This window comes from Drosophila takahashii, chromosome 2L (assembly GCF_030179915.1).
Source record: "Drosophila takahashii strain IR98-3 E-12201 chromosome 2L, DtakHiC1v2, whole genome shotgun sequence".
Taxonomy (NCBI): Eukaryota; Metazoa; Arthropoda; class Insecta; order Diptera; family Drosophilidae; genus Drosophila; species Drosophila takahashii.
The window spans coordinates 25,668,909-25,689,734 of record NC_091678.1 but is presented as its reverse complement, the minus strand read 5'-3'; the positions used below and the strand labels follow the sequence as shown (position 1 = coordinate 25,689,734).

Below are 20,826 nucleotides of genomic sequence, written 5' to 3'. Positions count from 1 at the left end.
TAAAACCCGTAAAAAAAATTATATTTTTCAAAGACTTTTTGTAGCAACATTTATGTTGCAGCAACATGTAGCTGTATTTTTTTCGGCAGCTCACAAGTATGCAATGAATTTTGAATTAAGGTTGTCATGTGTGAAATAAAGAAATCAAGATTATAGATTATCAATTTAATTGCTTTCTTACTACTTGTTAATAAATGTAGTAAATGTAGTTTTTGCAGATTTTAGAACAATATTTAAATCCACACTGAAACTTAACCTCTTTAATATTAACCTTCAGCTCTGCGGTTTTTGGGGGATATTTATTATACTACTAGAAAACATATAAAAAAAAGTAGATAGATCAAAAATAAATTGCAAATAACACACAGCTCAGCAAGAAAATCCGCCGGTGGGTGGGTGAGTGGGTGCGGGAACTCCTGGTCTCCGGACTTCAGATTTTATAATTCGCGGTATCCAAAGGCTCTCTTCCCCGCACCTCCCTCACTTTGCTGGTTGACTAGTGCCTTTTGGCGGTTCCTTCCTCTGCTCTCCGTCTGATATCTCCCATCCCCTCAGTCCGCCAGGCCGCCGTCAGGTCACTCATAGAAGACCGGTTGTCCCGGCAGCCGGTGGAGATTGCGGCGGTGCATGCGCCCCAGCTCGTGCTGCTTTAGCGACTTCACGTGGTTCAGCGTGATGTTGCACGTCTCGCAGTAGAAGGCGGCACTCGGATCGCTCAGGGGCAGCGGCTGGGGGGCTGGGAGGATCTGCAGGCCCAAGGGCCTCAGGGGGGCGGGGGCCAGGGATCCGTTGGCGTTCACCCGGAACAGGCGCCCGTCATCGAAGGGGGCGAGGAGGGGGCCCACGCCCAGGGTCAGAGCTCCGGCGGAGCCCCCTGCAAAAACAGTGTGCACGCGCCTCCGGTGACGAGCGCCTGCCATGTGCATGGCCATCTGGGACTCCGAGGTGATGCTCACGTCGCACAGCTCGCACATGAGCAACTTGGCGTCGGTGCGCACCCACCTGCCCTCCGGGTCGTAGAAGCCCTCGCCGTTCGGCTTGGTCATCTGGCGGGCCACCATGCGGTGGCGGCGCCCGAAGAAGTGCTGCTGGGCGTGCATCAGCGAGGTCAGCTTGAGGTCGCACAGGTCGCAGTAGAAGTCCGTGGGGCGAGCGGTGCGCATGTTCTGCAGCGTCTCCTCCGACACGCCAATGGCGGCTGCCACATCCTGACGGGCCTGGCCGCCGGCGGAGAACTGGCGCACCAGCCAGGAGCTGATCCTGCGCTCGTGGGCCCGCGACGAGTAGTGGTCCACCGCATTGCGCTCCGTCCGCATGACCGTGTGGCACAGGGCGCAGTAGTTCCAGCGGAAGAGCGCCTGCAGCTCCTGCGGATAAGTCGGAGGTGGCTCCGAGGGCGCAGCCACTTCTGCGGAAATAAATTAAATTTAACTGAAAGGAGTGCACTGAAGGTTTTTTTTTGGGTCAAACTAAATCTATGAAAACTAAATAACCTAAAATTAGGCTCAATCGCTAATGACATCGATGGAACTACTATTTAGGAATAAAGCGATTGAGTAAGTTTAGTTTTTATAACCGTTACTCGTAGAGTAAAAGGGTATATTGTATTCGTGCAAAAGTATGTAACAGCTAAAAGGAAGCATTTCCAACCCTATAAGGTATATATATATTCTCGATCAGGGTCACTAGCCGAGTCGATCTAGCCATGTCCGTCTGTCCGTCGATTTTAAAAGGTGTCTGGCGTCACACATTTCAAGAATTCAGAAAAGTAAAAATGCAGTTTTATGGTGTTTATCAATACCTATCGAGATGTAGAAGAAACTTTTTAAATCGGACCATTCGTTAAAAAGTTATGCCCGATCAAAGTTTTCTATCTCCATCTCCCTTGCACTCCCTTTAGCTGAGTAACGGGTATATGATAGTCGGGACACCCGACTATAGCGGTTTCTCTTGTTATTAAAAGAAAACTTGAACTCTTGCACTACTCTTTGAAATTAATCCCGAACCTAATTTATTTGTATACCCTTGATCAGCATCACTAAACGAGTCAATCTAGCCATGTCCGTCTGTCCGTCCGTCCGTCTGTCCGTCCGTCTGTCCGTCCGCCCGTTTCTACGCAAACTAGTCTCTTAGTTTTGAAGCTATCGGAATGAAACTTTCCCAAGAGTCTTCTTTCTTATGTCGGAACCAGCCAGATCTGACAACTTATTCATATAACATCTCCTCCGCAAGCTTATAGTTTTTGAAATATAACCTCGTACTAACATTTTTTTAAAATTCTTAATTTCCAATTTGATTTTATCAAATTCGGAAAATTAAGGGAAATTGTTTTAAAACAAAATATAGCTCCATCGGTTTTTATTATATTCTCTTCTACTCTGTATGACTCTTTTTTAATATTATAGAATTACGAATAAAATATAGCAATAATCGGACGACAATATTATATAGCCATCATAGAAAGGAACGACAAAATAATGTCAAAATAATACAAAATTTAACATTTTGTAATTTGTATTTTAATAGGAATGATATGCAAGGGTATATAAGCTTCGGCTACCCGAAGTGAGCAAGCTTCCTTGTTTTTTTTTATTTCAAAAAAATATAGTGTCAGCATAATTACTGAGACTCTGCACCCTAAGAATTAAATAGCCTTCGGTTTTTCAGACAAATAATTCGAACGTTGAGATTTTAAAGTCTTTTTAATAATATTTTAAATCTAGTCAGTCGACTATTTAGCAATTAATCCTGGCTAAAATCAGTGAAATTCAATGGTTGATTTTCCGGAGTTAAATGAGCTGACAGGGGCCTCATCTCACCTGGTACATTGGGCAAGGACGGCTTGTCCTGCGGCTCCGAGGTCGCTTTCTGGCGCACGCGCGGCTCGATCATCGCCACGCGACCCAGCATTTGGCTCGGATCCTGCGGCTGCACTTGCCGCAGGACATTCCCTGGCTCCGGAAATGCCAGCGGCTGATCCTTGTAGCCGTTCCTGGGCTTACCGACCTCCTTGCCGACGTAACCATAGCCGCCGAGGTCGTCCTTGAAGCCGTTGAGTCCCTTGGTCGGCGACTTCTCCTGGTGGCTCTGATGTTGCCCATAGTAGCGTTGCTCCCTCCGCATTCCGTCGTGGATTGGGTGCGAGTTCGAAGTCCTGTTGAAAGTACGCTGCAGCTGCTCATTGGGCACGTACTCTCCGTTGCTGTCCAGGCACAGTTCGGCCATCTTGCGTGGGTCATTTGCTGGAGGCCTCTTGGGAGCCGCCTTGACCCCGTTGATGGGCCTGGCCTCCTTGCTGGCCACATACTCGTTGTTCTCCCCCAAGCACAGCTGCGGGCGGAGGTGGGATGCGATCTCCCTCGGGGGGGGAGGAGCTCCCTCCTGCACCCAGATGTCCGAGTAGCTCAGCGGACTGGGTTGCTGCTGGTAGAGACTGGCCATGAAGTGCGCCCGAATGCCATCCGGCGATTCGGCAGTCACCACGGGCTCACTGAAGGTGGTGAAGTCCAGGGAGTTTGGACCACCGACCACGTGCATGGAGCTCTGCGACATCAGCAACGGCGGTGGCCCGGAGTGGGAGCCCGGCGACCAGCTGTCGGTGGCACTGGAGGGCTCCAAGACGGTACGTCCGTGCATGGGACACGGCGGCCGCTCCGGCTGGGGCAGCTTGCAGCCCATCGCTTCCAGGGTTCCGGGGAGCACCAGCTGCTGGAGGCGCTGCCCCTCCTCACCCGGCGGTTCCATGGGCGGAAAGCCCGCGGACGGTACATTCACCTGGTAGCGGTGGACCGTCGGCTCGTCGACGCGGCGCAGCTCCACGAGCACGGCCACATGGCCGGAGGGGCAGCGGGGCTGCGGCTGCGGCATGGCGGAGGCCACACGCACTATGTTCCGGGCGCACTGCATCGCGATCTGCTCGTGGATCACGGGCAGCCGCACCTGCGGACGCGTCTTGTAGCGACCGGACCACATGTCTGGAATCTGACTGCTCCTTTCTCGGTTCTCTGACTCACTGGCTGGGCGGCTTCTTCTTCTTCTTTCTGTTCCTTGGGTCTCGTCTGGATGTGGCTGTGGACCTGGCCTCTCTAGCTAGCACATCGGGTCCTCCTCTGACGGGCTTTTCGTTTTTTTCGGCTCTTTGGCTCGTCGCTTTACATAGAAAATAGAGAACTCGGGTGGTCGTTGAAGTCAGAAGGGGTTTAATACACTTGGGGTCGCGCACAATTCCTCGACCGCTTCTTATTTTCTGTGCTACTATTCTAATACGAAATGTTGGCAAAACATTTGAATTTGTTGGGAATCGGTGTTTAAAATGTGTGAACGGTTTCTCCACCAGTCGAAAGCTACATAACAAACACAAATACTTTCCGGTCTTGTCTGTCAAAGAGATGAAATTGTCAGGGCCAGCCGAGATTATCGGTCGTCGGGCCCAGGGGTGCATTTACTGTACCCTCCTTCCTGGGGACTTTCAAAACTAGAAAGTAGTGTTGAAAACTTTTGAGGTAGCCTTATAATAAATACTTTTTTTTTTAAATACGTAGAAATTTAATTTCCAATAACCAGAACTTCTATTTATATTTCAAGCACAAATCCTTCAAGGACGCAACCCTGTTCGATACGGTGAGAATATTTGTCCCCAAGGGTCCTCTTGACGCACACGCAAATTCCGGGAAATGAGTTGGCAGGACTTTAAACATTCCCGGAAAAACTCCCCAGCAATGCGAAACAAAGAGGGAAAAGCTGCCGACTCAAATATACATATGTGACTGCCTGGGGACATTAAAATAATGTTTAGCGCGTGATTTGGCTGGAGTATCCTTGGCATCAATTGTCAGCGCTTAGCCGGAGGGCAAGTTTATCGGGAGGAGCACCTGTGAGGAAGTTTTGGGAGCAGGAGCAGGTTGACAACGAGCCCCCGCTGCCAACATCAATAACACTAATGGGAAAAGGATAAAGATAAGCATTAAATAACACACGTACGCCGGGCCTTTTGGGCTTATGGTGGGCCTACCATATGGGGAGCAGTGCTGATAAATATAATTTAATGAAAATAGCTAAACTTGTAACTTTATTTTCCACGTTTCTTATTTATATGTACACTATTTAAAATAAATATAAAATTTAAACATAAATTTAAAAAGAATGATTTGTTTTTAATGAGAAATTTAATCGAGTTGAAAATGCTTTTATTGAAACTACTTAGGCGCACACCAATGATGTTTAATATAGTTTTATCACTATGGACGGCAGTCCATGTAGTGACGAAGCGCACCAGGAGAGTGTGCGAAGGCGACTACTATTATATAGCCGCAAAATTGAAAATCTGCTGTGATAGTCCGATCGTAATGAGTAATACACCAATCGAAAGGTATTGCAATAACTTAAAGGATTGCATACCAAGACTTTAAGAAAATCAATTGGCTTGGGAGAGAGAGCGGTGAAAGTGAAAAAATGAAAATTTCGAAATTTGCAGCTGTTGGGGCCGGTGGGGATAAATTCCCCCTCGCAATGTTTTAGTTGTATTCCTTTTGAAAATACCCGTCGAATGAGGGGTCATTTGTCAAAATCCGACGCTCCGTTCAAAAGTTATAGCCAAAATAAGATTTCCTTCTTCTTCCCAAAATGAAAATTTAATTCTGTTTGTCAGTTTGTCAGTTTGTCCAAAACATGTTTCTTAAGTTTTGAAAATTTAATATGACGTTCATCCCATCGATATAAAAAACTTTTGTTCTACCACTTTTGGAAAAACTCGCTAGTTTAGCGGGAAAACAGCTATAAATAGCTAAAATTCGGAAAACCGTAACTTCTATACTACTAAAGCTACAGACTTGTGCTGCATCTTGTTTGAAAGGTATTTTTAAATGCTATAAACTCCTTCTATATGCAATTTGTGTAAATGTAATAATTAAAAAGATATGAACAAAAGACAATTTTTTAAAACTTTTTTTTAGCTTTTTTTTATTTTTCTCAAAAACGGCTCTAACGATTTTCTTGAAAACTTGAAACTATATAGCCCTTGAGATTCCTTAAATTTTGGTATATAACACATTACTGTAAAAAGTCACGTTTAAAAGTTATTTTTATACGAAAATAGCCACTTTTGCCAGCTCGAACAACTAAAGCTTCCTGGGTATTGAATTTTGTGTGAGGGTATCCGAACTGTATTTTAGGGTCATGGAATCAGTAAATTTGCACTTAAGAGTTCCATATAGGAATCTTTTGTTCTACGACTTTTGGAAAAAGCCGCTACTTTAGCGGGAAAAAGCTAAAAATAGCTAAATTTCGTTAGTTTGTAAGTTCTACACTACTAAAGGTACCGACATGTGCTATACCTCGTTTAAAAGGTATTTTGAAATACTTAAACGCCTTTTTAACTTAATTTGTTTAAATACAATGGCTTACAAATTATGATTGACCAATTTTAATTTAAATGTATATATTAGCTCCTATGAAAGCAAATGTAAACAAACAAAAACTTCTGATATCAAATAAAAACACCTCTTAACGAGGTATAAAACTAGTGACGATCGCACCTTCAACATACAAAAGTTCTGATATCAACATTTGTGACGAAAAATTATTACACTCTTCATTAAATAGACTTTCTAATATTTTCTCATTCGGCCCGCCCTAGCAAACTATTCCAGCCTTTTTCCCTTCACAGGCATTTTCTATTGCAGCGTGCCGAATTTGATTTGATTTGAATTATGATTTGAAATCATTGAATCATTGATTTGATTTCAAATCATTTGATTTCAAATCATGATTCATTTGATTTCAAATCATGATTCAAATCAAATCAAATCAATTTAAATAATTTGAAATAAAATCAAATGATTTGAATCATGATTCAAATCAATCAAATGATTTGAAATCAAATCAATGATTCAATGATTTCAAATCATAATTCAAATCAAATTTGATTTCAAATCATGATTCAAATAAAATCAAATTCAAATCATGATTCAAATCAATTGATTTTGATTTGAATTGATTTGATTTCAAATCATTTGATTGATTTGAATCATGATTCAAATCATTTGATTTTATTTCAAATCATTTGATTTTATTTCAAATCATTTGAATTTGATTTGAATCATGAGATTCATTTGATTTCAAATCATGATTCAAATCAAATTCAAATGATTTGAAATCAAATCAATTCAAATCAAATCAATGATTCAATGATTTCAAATCATGATTCAAATCAAATCAATTCAATGATTTTAAATCATGATTCAAATCAAATTCAAATGATTTGAAATCAAATCAATTCAAAACAAATTCAATTGATTTGAATCATGATTTGAATTTGATTTGAATCAAATTTGATTTCAAATCATGATTCAAATTAATTGAATTGAATCATGATTCAAATCAAATCAAATCAATTCAAATGATTTGAAATAAAATCAAATGATTTGAAATAAAATCAAATGATTTGAATCATGATTCAAATCAATCAAATGATGATTTCAAATCATGATTCAAATCAAATCATGATTCAAATCAAATCAAATCAATTCAAATGATTTGAAATAAAATTAAATGATTTGAATCATGATTCAAATCAATCAAATTCATGATTCAAATCAATTGAATTTGATTTGAATTGATTTGATTTCAAATCATTTGATTGATTTGATTTTATTTCAAATCATTTGAATTGATTTGAATCATGAATCATGATTTGAAATCAAATGAATCAATCAAATGATTTGATTTGATTTGAATCATGATTTGAAATCAAATGATTTTAAATCAAATGATTCAATGATTTTAAATCATGATTCAAATCAAATCAAATTTGATTTCAAATCATGATTCAAATCAATTGAAATAAAATCAAATGATTTGAATCATGATTCAAATCAATCAAATGCTTTGAAATCAAATCAATTCAAATCAAATCAATTCAATTGATTTGAATCATGATTTGAAATCAAATTTGAAATCAAATCATTTGATTGATTCATTTGGTTTCAAATCATGATTCAAATCAAATTCAAATGATTTGAAATAAAATCAAATGATTTGAATCATGATTCAAATAAATCAAATGATTTGAAATCAAATCAATTCAAATCAAATTCAATTGATTTGAATCATGATTTGAATTTGATTTTATTTGAATCATGATATGAAATTTGAAATTAATTTGAATCATGATTTGAAATCAAATTTGATTTGATTTGAATTATGATTTGAAATCATTGAATCATTGATTTGATTTCAAATCATTTGATTTCAAATCATGATTCAAATCAAATCAAATCAATTCAAATGATTTGAAATAAAATCAAATTTGATTTGATTTGAATCATGATTTGAAATCATTGAATTGATTTGATTTGAATCATGATTTGAAATCATTGAATCATTGATTTGATTTGATTTGAATTGATTTGATTTCAAATCATTTGATTTCAAATCATGATTCATTTGATTTCAAATCATGATTCAAATCAAATCAAATCAATCAAATCATGATTCAAATCAAATCAAATCAATTCAAATGATTTGAAATAAAATCAAATGATTTTTTAAGTTTTGAAAATTTGATATGACGTTCATCACATCGATATAAAAAACTTTTCTTCTACCACTTTTGGAAAAACTCGCTAGTTTAGCGGGAAAACAGCTATAAATAGCTAAAATTTGGAAAGCCGTAACTTCTATACTACTAAAGCTACAGACTTGTGCTGCATCTCGTTTGAAAGGTATTTTGAAATGCTATAAACGCCTTCTATATCAATTTGTGTAAATGTAATAGTTAAAAAAATATGAACAAAAGACAATTTTTTAAACCTTTTTTTTTTAGCTTTTTTTATTTTTCTCAAAAACGGCTCTAACGATTTTCTTTAAAACCTTAAACTGTGTAGCCCTTGAGATTCCTTAAATTTTGGTATATAACACATTACTGTAAAAAGTCACGTTTAAAAGTTATTTTTATACGAAAATAGCCACTGTTGCCAGCTCGAACAATTAACGCTCCCTGAGTATTGAATTTTGTGGGAGGGTATCCGAACTGTATTTTAGGGTCATGGAATCAGTAAATTTGCACTTAAGACTTCCATATAGGAATCTTTTGTTCTACGACTTTTGGAAAAAGCCGCTACTTTAGCGGGAAAAAGCTAAAAATAGCTAAATTTCGTTAGTTTGTAAGTTCTACACTACTAAAGGTACCGACATGTGCTATACCTCGTTTAAAAGGTATTTTGAAATACTTAAACGCCTTTTTAACTTAATTTGTTTAAATACAATGGCTTACAAATTATGATTGACCAATTTTAATTTAAATGTATATATTAGCTCCTATGAAAGCAAATGTAAACAAACAAAAACTTCTGATATCAAATAAAAACACCTCTTAACGAGGTATAAAACTAGTGACGATCGCACCTTCAACATACAAAAGTTCTGATATCAACATTTGTGACGAAAAATTATTACACTTTTCATTAAATAGACTTTCTAATATTTTCTCATTCGGCCCGCCCTAGCAAACTATTCCAGCCTTTTTCCCTTCACAGGCATTTTCTATTGCAGCGTGCCGAATTTGATTTGATTTGAATTATGATTTGAAATCATTGAATCATTGATTTGATTTCAAATCATTTGATTTCAAATCATGATTCATTTGATTTCAAATCATGATTCAAATCAAATCAAATCAATTTAAATAATTTGAAATAAAATCAAATGATTTGAATCATGATTCAAATCAATCAAATGATTTGAAATCAAATCAATGATTCAATGATTTCAAATCATAATTCAAATCAAATCAAATTTGATTTCAAATCATGATTCAAATAAAATCAAATTCAAATCATGATTCAAATCAATTGATTTTGATTTGAATTGATTTGATTTCAAATCATTTGATTGATTTGAATCATGATTCAAATCATTTGATTTTATTTCAAATCATTTGAATTTGATTTGAATCATGAGATTCATTTGATTTCAAATCATGATTCAAATCAAATTCAAATGATTTGAAATCAAATCAAATCAATGATTCAATGATTTCAAATCATGATTCAAATCAAATCAATTCAATGATTTTAAATCATGATTCAAATCAAATTCAAATGATTTGAAATCAAATCAATTCAAATCAAATTCAATTGATTTGAATCATGATTTGAATTTGATTTGAATCAAATTTGATTTCAAATCATGATTCAAATTAATTGAATTGAATCATGATTCAAATCAAATCAATTCAAATGATTTGAAATAAAATCAAATGATTTGAATCATGATTCAAATCAATCAAATGATGATTTCAAATCATGATTCAAATCAAATCAAATCAATTCAAATGATTTGAAATAAAATTTAATGATTTGAATCATGATTCAAATCAATCAAATTCATGATTCAAATCAATTGAATTTGATTTGAATTGATTTGATTTCAAATCATTTGATTGATTTGATTTTATTTCAAATCATTTGAATTGATTTGAATCATGAATCATGATTTGAAATCAAATGAATCAATCAAATGATTTGATTTGATTTGAATCATGATTTGAAATCAAATGATTTTAAATCAAATCAAATCAAATCAAATCAATGATTCAATGATTTCAAATCATGATTCAAATCAAATCAAATTTGATTTCAAATCATGATTCAAATCAATTGAAATAAAATCAAATGATTTGAATCATGATTCAAATCAATCAATTGCTTTGAAATCAAATCAATTCAAATCAAATCAATTCAATTGATTTGAATCATGATTTGAAATCAAATTTGAAATCAAATCATTTGATTGATTCATTTGATTTCAAATCATGATTCAAATCAAATTCAAATGATTTGAAATAAAATCAAATGATTTGAATCATGATTCAAATAAATCAAATGATTTGAAATCAAATCAATTCAAATCAAATTCAATTGATTTGAATTTGATTTTATTTGAATCATGATATGAAATTTGAAATTAATTTGAATCATGATTTGAAATCAAATTTGATTTGATTTGAATTATGATTTGAAATCATTGAATCATTGATTTGATTTCAAATCATTTGATTTCAAATCATGATTCATTTGATTTCAAATCATGATTCAAATCAAATCAAATCAATTCAAATGATTTGAAATAAAATCAAATTTGATTTGATTTGAATCATGATTTGAAATCATTGAATTGATTTGATTTGAATCATGATTTGAAATCATTGAATCATTGATTTGATTTGATTTGAATTGATTTGATTTCAAATCATTTGATTTCAAATCATGATTCATTTGATTTCAAATCATGATTCAAATCAAATCAAATCAATCAAATCATGATTCAAATCAAATCAAATCAATTCAAATGATTTGAAATAAAATCAAATGATTTTTTAAGTTTTGAAAATTTGATATGACGTTCATCACATCGATATAAAAAACTTTTCTTCTACCACTTTTGGAAAAACTCGCTAGTTTAGCGGGAAAACAGCTATAAATAGCTAAAATTTGGAAAGCCGTAACTTCTATACTACTAAAGCTACAGACTTGTGCTGCATCTCGTTTGAAAGGTATTTTGAAATGCTATAAACGCCTTCTATATGCAATTTGTGTAAATGTAATAGTTAAAAAAATATGAACAAAAGACAATTTTTTAAACCTTTTTTTTTTAGCTTTTTTTATTTTTCTCAAAAACGGCTCTAACGATTTTCTTTAAAACCTTAAACTGTGTAGCCCTTGAGATTCCTTAAATTTTGGTATATAACACATTACTGTAAAAAGTCACATTTAAAAGTTATTTTTATACGAAAATAGCCACTGTTGCCAGCTCGAACAATTAACGCTCCCTGAGTATTGAATTTTGTGGGAGGGTATCCGAACTGTATTTTAGGGTCATGGAATCAGTAAATTTGCACTTAAGACTTCCATATAGGAATCTTTTGTTCTACGACTTTTGGAAAAAGCCGCTACTTTAGCGGGAAAAAGCTAAAAATAGCTAAATTTCGTTAGTTTGTAAGTTCTACACTACTAAAGGTACCGACATGTGCTATACCTCGTTTAAAAGGTATTTTGAAATATTTAAACGCCTTTTTAACTTAATTTGTTTAAATACAATGGCTTACAAATTATGATTGACCAATTTAAATTTAAATGTATATATTAGCTCCTATGAGAGCAAATGTAAACAAACAAAAACTTCTGATATCAAATAAAAACACCTCTTAACGAGGTAAAAAACTAGTGACGATCGCACCTTCAACATACAAAAGTTCTGATATCAACATTTGTGACGAAAAATTATTACACTCGTCATTAAATAGACTTTCTAATATTTTTTTATTCGGCACGCTGCAATAGAAAATGCCTGTGAAGGGAAAAAGGCTGGAATAGTCTGCTAGGGCGGGCCGAATAAAAAAATATTAGAAAGTCTATTTAATGACGAGTGTAATAATTTTTCGTCACAAATGTTGATATCAGAACTTTTGTATGTTGAAGGTGCGATCGTCACTAGTTTTTTACCTCGTTAAGAGGTGTTTTTATTTGATCACTATGGACGGCAGTCCATGTAGTGACGAAGCGCACCAGGAGAGTGTGCGAAGGCGACTACTATTATATCAAATAAAAACACCTCTTAACGAGGTAAAAAACTAGTGACGATCGCACCTTCAACATACAAAAGTTTTGATATCAACATTTGTGACGAAAAATTATTACACTCGTCATTAAATAGACTTTCTAATATTTTCTCATTCGGCCCGCCCTAGCAGACTATTCCAGCCTTTTTCCCTTCACAGGCATTTTCTATTGCAGCGTGCCGAGCTGTTTTCCCGCTAAACTAGCGAGTTTTTCCAAAAGTGGTAGAACAAAAGTTTTTAATATCGATGTGATGAACGTCATATCAAATTTTCAGAACTTAAAAAACATATTTTGGACAAGTGGACAAGTGGACAAGTGGACAAACAGAATTAAATTTTCATTTTGGGAAGAAGAAGAAAATCTTATTTTGGCTATAACTTTTGAACGGAGAGTCGGATTTTGACAAATGACCCCTCATTCGACGGGTATTTTCAAAAGGAATACAACTAAAATATTGCGAGGGGGCATTTATCCCCACCGGCCCCAACAGCTCCAAATTTCGAAATTTTCACTTTTTCACTTTCACCGCTCTCTCTCCCAAGCCAATTGATTTTCTTAAAGTCTTGGTATGCAATCCTTTAAGTTTTTGCAATACCTTTCGATTGGTGTATTACTCATTACGATCGGACTATCACAGCAGATTTTCAATTTTGCGGCTATATAATAGTAGTCGCCTTCGCACACTCTCCTGGTGCGCTTCGTCACTACATGGACTGCCGTCCATAGTGATAGCCGCAAAATTGAAAATCTGCTGTGATAGTCCGATCGTAATGAGTAATACACCAATCGAAAGGTATTGCAATAACTTAAAGGATTGCATACCAAGACTTTAAGAAAATCAATTGGCTTGAGAGAGAGAGCGGTGAAAGTGAAAAAATGAAAATTTCGAAATTTGCAGCTGTTGGGGCCGGTGGGGATAAATTCCCCCTCGCAATGTTTTAGTTGTATTCCTTTTGAAAATACCCGTCGAATGAGGGGTCATTTGTCAAAATCCGACGCTCCGTTCAAAAGTTATAGCCAAAATAAGATTTCCTTCTTCTTCCCAAAATGAAAATTTAATTCTGTTTGTCAGTTTGTCAGTTTGTCAGTTTGTCCAAAACATGTTTCTTAAGTTTTGAAAATTTAATATGACGTTCATCCCATCGATATAAAAAACTTTTGTTCTACCACTTTTGGAAAAACTCGCTAGTTTAGCGGGAAAACAGCTATAAATAGCTAAAATTCGGAAAACCGTAACTTCTATACTACTAAAGCTACAGACTTGTGCTGCATCTTGTTTGAAAGGTATTTTTAAATGCTATAAACTCCTTCTATATGCAATTTGTGTAAATGTAATAATTAAAAAGATATGAACAAAAGACAATTTTTTAAAACTTTTTTTTAGCTTTTTTTTATTTTTCTCAAAAACGGCTCTAACGATTTTCTTGAAAACTTGAAACTATATAGCCCTTGAGATTCCTTAAATTTTGGTATATAACACATTACTGTAAAAAGTCACGTTTAAAAGTTATTTTTATACGAAAATAGCCACTTTTGCCAGCTCGAACAACTAAAGCTTCCTGGGTATTGAATTTTGTGTGAGGGTATCCGAACTGTATTTTAGGGTCATGGAATCAGTAAATTTGCACTTAAGAGTTCCATATAGGAATCTTTTGTTCTACGACTTTTGGAAAAAGCCGCTACTTTAGCGGGAAAAAGCTAAAAATAGCTAAATTTCGTTAGTTTGTAAGTTCTACACTACTAAAGGTACCGACATGTGCTATACCTCGTTTAAAAGGTATTTTGAAATACTTAAACGCCTTTTTAACTTAATTTGTTTAAATACAATGGCTTACAAATTATGATTGACCAATTTTAATTTAAATGTATATATTAGCTCCTATGAAAGCAAATGTAAACAAACAAAAACTTCTGATATCAAATAAAAACACCTCTTAACGAGGTATAAAACTAGTGACGATCGCACCTTCAACATACAAAAGTTCTGATATCAACATTTGTGACGAAAAATTATTACACTCTTCATTAAATAGACTTTCTAATATTTTCTCATTCGGCCCGCCCTAGCAAACTATTCCAGCCTTTTTCCCTTCACAGGCATTTTCTATTGCAGCGTGCCGAATTTGATTTGATTTGAATTATGATTTGAAATCATTGAATCATTGATTTGATTTCAAATCATTTGATTTCAAATCATGATTCATTTGATTTCAAATCATGATTCAAATCAAATCAAATCAATTTAAATAATTTGAAATAAAATCAAATGATTTGAATCATGATTCAAATCAATCAAATGATTTGAAATCAAATCAATGATTCAATGATTTCAAATCATAATTCAAATCAAATTTGATTTCAAATCATGATTCAAATAAAATCAAATTCAAATCATGATTCAAATCAATTGATTTTGATTTGAATTGATTTGATTTCAAATCATTTGATTGATTTGAATCATGATTCAAATCATTTGATTTTATTTCAAATCATTTGATTTTATTTCAAATCATTTGAATTTGATTTGAATCATGAGATTCATTTGATTTCAAATCATGATTCAAATCAAATTCAAATGATTTGAAATCAAATCAATTCAAATCAAATCAATGATTCAATGATTTCAAATCATGATTCAAATCAAATCAATTCAATGATTTTAAATCATGATTCAAATCAAATTCAAATGATTTGAAATCAAATCAATTCAAAACAAATTCAATTGATTTGAATCATGATTTGAATTTGATTTGAATCAAATTTGATTTCAAATCATGATTCAAATTAATTGAATTGAATCATGATTCAAATCAAATCAAATCAATTCAAATGATTTGAAATAAAATCAAATGATTTGAATCATGATTCAAATCAATCAAATGATGATTTCAAATCATGATTCAAATCAAATCATGATTCAAATCAAATCAAATCAATTCAAATGATTTGAAATAAAATTAAATGATTTGAATCATGATTCAAATCAATCAAATTCATGATTCAAATCAATTGAATTTGATTTGAATTGATTTGATTTCAAATCATTTGATTGATTTGATTTTATTTCAAATCATTTGAATTGATTTGAATCATGAATCATGATTTGAAATCAAATGAATCAATCAAATGATTTGATTTGATTTGAATCATGATTTGAAATCAAATGATTTTAAATCAAATGATTCAATGATTTCAAATCATGATTCAAATCAAATCAAATTTGATTTCAAATCATGATTCAAATCAATTGAAATAAAATCAAATGATTTGAATCATGATTCAAATCAATCAAATGCTTTGAAATCAAATCAATTCAAATCAAATCAATTCAATTGATTTGAATCATGATTTGAAATCAAATTTGAAATCAAATCATTTGATTGATTCATTTGATTTCAAATCATGATTCAAATCAAATTCAAATGATTTGAAATAAAATCAAATGATTTGAATCATGATTCAAATAAATCAAATGATTTGAAATCAAATCAATTCAAATCAAATTCAATTGATTTGAATCATGATTTGAATTTGATTTTATTTGAATCATGATATGAAATTTGAAATTAATTTGAATCATGATTTGAAATCAAATTTGATTTGATTTGAATTATGATTTGAAATCATTGAATCATTGATTTGATTTCAAATCATTTGATTTCAAATCATGATTCAAATCAAATCAAATCAATTCAAATGATTTGAAATAAAATCAAATTTGATTTGATTTGAATCATGATTTGAAATCATTGAATTGATTTGATTTGAATCATGATTTGAAATCATTGAATCATTGATTTGATTTGATTTGAATTGATTTGATTTCAAATCATTTGATTTCAAATCATGATTCATTTGATTTCAAATCATGATTCAAATCAAATCAAATCAATCAAATCATGATTCAAATCAAATCAAATCAATTCAAATGATTTGAAATAAAATCAAATGATTTTTTAAGTTTTGAAAATTTGATATGACGTTCATCACATCGATATAAAAAACTTTTCTTCTACCACTTTTGGAAAAACTCGCTAGTTTAGCGGGAAAACAGCTATAAATAGCTAAAATTTGGAAAGCCGTAACTTCTATACTACTAAAGCTACAGACTTGTGCTGCATCTCGTTTGAAAGGTATTTTGAAATGCTATAAACGCCTTCTATATCAATTTGTGTAAATGTAATAGTTAAAAAAATATGAACAAAAGACAATTTTTTAAACCTTTTTTTTTTAGCTTTTTTATTTTTCTCAAAAACGGCTCTAACGATTTTCTTTAAAACCTTAAACTGTGTAGCCCTTGAGATTCCTTAAATTTTGGTATATAACACATTACTGTAAAAAGTCACGTTTAAAAGTTATTTTTATACGAAAATAGCCACTGTTGCCAGCTCGAACAATTAACGCTCCCTGAGTATTGAATTTTGTGGGAGGGTATCCGAACTGTATTTTAGGGTCATGGAATCAGTAAATTTGCACTTAAGACTTCCATATAGGAATCTTTTGTTCTACGACTTTTGGAAAAAGCCGCTACTTTAGCGGGAAAAAGCTAAAAATAGCTAAATTTCGTTAGTTTGTAAGTTCTACACTACTAAAGGTACCGACATGTGCTATACCTCGTTTAAAAGGTATTTTGAAATACTTAAACGCCTTTTTAACTTAATTTGTTTAAATACAATGGCTTACAAATTATGATTGACCAATTTTAATTTAAATGTATATATTAGCTCCTATGAAAGCAAATGTAAACAAACAAAAACTTCTGATATCAAATAAAAACACCTCTTAACGAGGTATAAAACTAGTGACGATCGCACCTTCAACATACAAAAGTTCTGATATCAACATTTGTGACGAAAAATTATTACACTTTTCATTAAATAGACTTTCTAATATTTTCTCATTCGGCCCGCCCTAGCAAACTATTCCAGCCTTTTTCCCTTCACAGGCATTTTCTATTGCAGCGTGCCGAATTTGATTTGATTTGAATTATGATTTGAAATCATTGAATCATTGATTTGATTTCAAATCATTTGATTTCAAATCATGATTCATTTGATTTCAAATCATGATTCAAATCAAATCAAATCAATTTAAATAATTTGAAATAAAATCAAATGATTTGAATCATGATTCAAATCAATCAAATGATTTGAAATCAAATCAATGATTCAATGATTTCAAATCATAATTCAAATCAAATCAAATTTGATTTCAAATCATGATTCAAATAAAATCAAATTCAAATCATGATTCAAATCAATTGATTTTGATTTGAATTGATTTGATTTCAAATCATTTGATTGATTTGAATCATGATTCAAATCATTTGATTTTATTTCAAATCATTTGAATTTGATTTGAATCATGAGATTCATTTGATTTCAAATCATGATTCAAATCAAATTCAAATGATTTGAAATCAAATCAAATCAATGATTCAATGATTTCAAATCATGATTCAAATCAAATCAATTCAATGATTTTAAATCATGATTCAAATCAAATTCAAATGATTTGAAATCAAATCAATTCAAATTTGATTTCAAATCATGATTCAAATTAATTGAATTGAATCATGATTCAAATCAAATCAATTCAAATGATTTGAAATAAAATCAAATGATTTGAATCATGATTCAAATCAATCAAATGATGATTTCAAATCATGATTCAAATCAAATCAAATCAATTCAAATGATTTGAAATAAAATTTAATGATTTGAATCATGATTCAAATCAATCAAATTCATGATTCAAATCAATTGAATTTGATTTGAATTGATTTGATTTCAAATCATTTGATTGATTTGATTTTATTTCAAATCATTTGAATTGATTTGAATCATGAATCATGATTTGAAATCAAATGAATCAATCAAATGATTTGATTTGATTTGAATCATGATTTGAAATCAAATGATTTTAAATCAAATCAAATCAAATCAAATCAATGATTCAATGATTTCAAATCATGATTCAAATCAAATCAAATTTGATTTCAAATCATGATTCAAATCAATTGAAATAAAATCAAATGATTTGAATCATGATTCAAATCAATCAAATGCTTTGAAATCAAATCAATTCAAATCAAATCAATTCAATTGATTTGAATCATGATTTGAAATCAAATTTGAAATCAAATCATTTGATTGATTCATTTGATTTCAAATCATGATTCAAATCAAATTCAAATGATTTGAAATAAAATCAAATGATTTGAATCATGATTCAAATAAATCAAATGATTTGAAATCAAATCAATTCAAATCAAATTCAATTGATTTGAATTTGATTTTATTTGAATCATGATATGAAATTTGAAATTAATTTGAATCATGATTTGAAATCAAATTTGATTTGATTTGAATTATGATTTGAAATCATTGAATCATTGATTTGATTTCAAATCATTTGATTTCAAATCATGATTCATTTGATTTCAAATCATGATTCAAATCAAATCAAATCAATTCAAATGATTTGAAATAAAATCAAATTTGATTTGATTTGAATCATGATTTGAAATCATTGAATTGATTTGATTTGAATCATGATTTGAAATCATTGAATCATTGATTTGATTTGATTTGAATTGATTTGATTTCAAATCATTTGATTTCAAATCATGATTCATTTGATTTCAAATCATGATTCAAATCAAATCAAATCAATCAAATCATGATTCAAATCAAATCAAATCAATTCAAATGATTTGAAATAAAATCAAATGATTTTTTAAGTTTTGAAAATTTGATATGACGTTCATCACATCGATATAAAAAACTTTTCTTCTACCACTTTTGGAAAAACTCGCTAGTTTAGCGGGAAAACAGCTATAAATAGCTAAAATTTGGAAAGCCGTAACTTCTATACTACTAAAGCTACAGACTTGTGCTGCATCTCGTTTGAAAGGTATTTTGAAATGCTATAAACGCCTTCTATATGCAATTTGTGTAAATGTAATAGTTAAAAAAATATGAACAAAAGACAATTTTTTAAACCTTTTTTTTTTAGCTTTTTTTATTTTTCTCAAAAACGGCTCTAACGATTTTCTTTAAAACCTTAAACTGTGTAGCCCTTGAGATTCCTTAAATTTTGGTATATAACACATTACTGTAAAAAGTCACATTTAAAAGTTATTTTTATACGAAAATAGCCACTGTTGCCAGCTCGAACAATTAACGCTCCCTGAGTATTGAATTTTGTGGGAGGGTATCCGAACTGTATTTTAGGGTCATGGAATCAGTAAATTTGCACTTAAGACTTCCATATAGGAATCTTTTGTTCTACGACTTTTGGAAAAAGCCGCTACTTTAGCGGGAAAAAGCTAAAAATAGCTAAATTTCGTTAGTTTGTAAGTTCTACACTACTAAAGGTACCGACATGTGCTATACCTCGTTTAAAAGGTATTTTGAAATACTTAAACGCCTTTTTAACTTAATTTGTTTAAATACAATGGCTTACAAATTATGATTGACCAATTTAAATTTAAATGTATATATTAGCTCCTATGAGAGCAAATGTAAACAAACAAAAACTTCTGATATCAAATAAAAACACCTCTTAACGAGGTAAAAAACTAGTGACGATCGCACCTTCAACATACAAAAGTTCTGATATCAACATTTGTGACGAAAAATTATTACACTCGTCATTAAATAGACTTTCTAATATTTTTTTATTCGGCACGCTGCAATAGAAAATGCCTGTGAAGGGAAAAAGGCTGGAATAGTCTGCTAGGGCGGGCCGAATAAAAAAATATTAGAAAGTCTATTTAATGACGAGTGTAATAATTTTTCGTCACAAATGTTGATATCAGAACTTTTGTATGTTGAAGGTGCGATCGTCACTAGTTTTTTACCTCGTTAAGAGGTGTTTTTATTTGATTATAATAAAGAATTAAAAACCAAAAAGCCCCGGTTTGAAAGTTTTTGAGCGGAATACCATATCATCCTTTTAAGAAGAAATAAACCTTCCAAAATGTAGATAAAGTTTTAGCGCTTTTCAGTATCGAAATTGTCCAACACTTTTTCTTTTGTAAAAATTGTTGTGTGTCATTGACTGGACATTTTAGTGAAATAGTAATCTATAGTAACCAACCTAGTTATCCTAGTTATCGTTTAATTTTACTTGGATCATTGACAATTACGCTATTTCTTATAAATTTATAAATTGAATAAATTTGTATAAATAATTTTCCAAAACA

At 32.4% G+C, this 20,826-nt stretch overlaps 1 protein-coding gene across 1 annotated transcript; it reads right to left on the bottom strand.

The window, feature by feature from the left end:
- Positions 1-280: 280 nt before the first annotated feature.
- On the bottom strand, positions 281-4,390 carry dbf (doublefault). The gene is made up of 2 exons (XM_017159716.3): positions 2,820-4,390; positions 281-1,408 (listed from the first exon to the last, which is right to left on the bottom strand). Exons 1-2 carry the CDS (start codon positions 3,970-3,972, stop codon positions 576-578), a joined length of 1,986 nt encoding a protein of 661 aa, XP_017015205.2. The 5' UTR covers positions 3,973-4,390; the 3' UTR covers positions 281-575.
- Positions 4,391-20,826: the final 16,436 nt, after the last annotated feature.

What these genes read in the sequence shown, in the direction of transcription:
- dbf (XM_017159716.3), bottom strand. Translation starts at nt 3,972, where the DNA reads ATGTGGTCCGGTCGCTACAAGACGCGTCCGCAGGTGCGGCTGCCCGTG. An exon ending in GTCCTTGCCCAATGTACCAG is followed by an intron (nt 1,409 to 2,819) that starts GTGAGATGAGGC and finishes TTATTTCCGCAG; the next exon opens with AAGTGGCTGCGCCCTCGGAG.